Raw genomic sequence first — 1,179 nt, forward strand, 5'->3', positions numbered from 1 at the left:
TCTCCCGCTGCAGGTTCGGAGTGCCGGAGCTGGCGCGGCTGTGCGGGCAGGCGCTGGGCCCAGAGGGTGGCCGGCAGGTGCCGCGGGGCGACGAGGACTGCGAGAGCCGCGCCGAGGCCTTCCAGGAGCTCCTGAGGGCCATGTGGGCCGGGGAGGAGGCGCCGGCGGCCGCGGCGCCGAAGTCCGAGACCTGCGGAGGAGACGGCGCGGGGGTGGAGGAGGCAGAAATGGAGGAAGTTTACGCGCTGGCGGCCACTCAGCGGAAGCTGCTCCGGCCGGGAGGCGCCGCCCTCGAGGAGCAGAGCGGGCCGCTGGCAGCCGGCCCGGGAGGTGTCCGGGCCCCACCGACGAGCTCGCCTGGGCTGGCCGCAGCTGCGGGGAGCAGCGCGAAACCCTCGGGCCCGCTGCTCGGGGGCCGGTGCTCAGGCAGGGAGGAGGCAGAAGACACCCCTCGGGGAGCACCTCGTCCTCCCAGCCCCGCCGGCTCCCCTGGGGGCTGCCGGGCGGAGAAGGAAGCGGGCTCCTTTCTGTTCTCGGTCGACACGGACGACGAACAGCCCTTTTTATTGACTCAAGGGGGAAGCCTCCAGACACCCCGAATTTCCAGTTCTGGAGAGGAAGGGAGCCGCACTGGGGGGGACAGGGGCTTGGGGGATTCCCCCACCCCACCGTGTCCCCACCTCCCTCAAGGCGGACGTCCCCACCCGGCACAGCCTAGGCCTCACCCCGCGGACACCTCGGCCCCGCCGCTACCCCAGTCGCCACAGACACCGCGCAGAGCCGCCGAGCTGAGCCCCCAGGACTCGCCGGCACAGCGGAGGAGGGGCGGGCACGGCCCCTCGTCACCTGGCGACCCCGGCCGCCAGCAGGGCCAGCAGCAGGCTTCTCTGTTGGGGCTCAGAGACGCAGGGGTCCCGACTCCGCCCCAGAGGTCCCTGTCTATTGACCTGACCCAGCCCCAGCCTGACCCCCCCGCCTGCGGGGGTGCGGGGGGCGAGGTCATCCTCCTCCTGGACTCGGACGAGGAGCTGGAGCTGCAGCAAGCCAGTGTCGAACCCCCGCCTCACAGCCCCGCCGACGAAAGGAAAGTTCTGGAAGTCAGCGCCAGGTCCTGTGAGCTGTTCCCCATCATCGACGTGGACGCGGACCAGGAGGCCTCCCGGAGCCCGCCCCCGAGGG

At 72.4% G+C, this 1,179-nt stretch overlaps 1 protein-coding gene across 1 annotated transcript in view; it reads left to right on the forward strand.

The window, feature by feature from the left end:
• Nucleotides 1-1,179, forward strand: part of SLX4 (SLX4 structure-specific endonuclease subunit) — a 13,261-nt gene that overhangs the window by 8,563 nt on the left and 3,519 nt on the right. The window contains exon 9 of the mRNA XM_012731676.1: nt 14-1,178. Coding sequence (XP_012587130.1) covers nt 14-1,178 — 1,165 coding nt within the window. The remainder of the gene's footprint in view (nt 1-13; nt 1,179) is intronic.

This window comes from Condylura cristata, unplaced genomic scaffold (assembly GCF_000260355.1).
Source record: "Condylura cristata isolate star-nosed mole 26May11 unplaced genomic scaffold, ConCri1.0 scaffold00032, whole genome shotgun sequence".
NCBI lineage: Eukaryota > Metazoa > Chordata > Mammalia > Eulipotyphla > Talpidae > Condylura > Condylura cristata.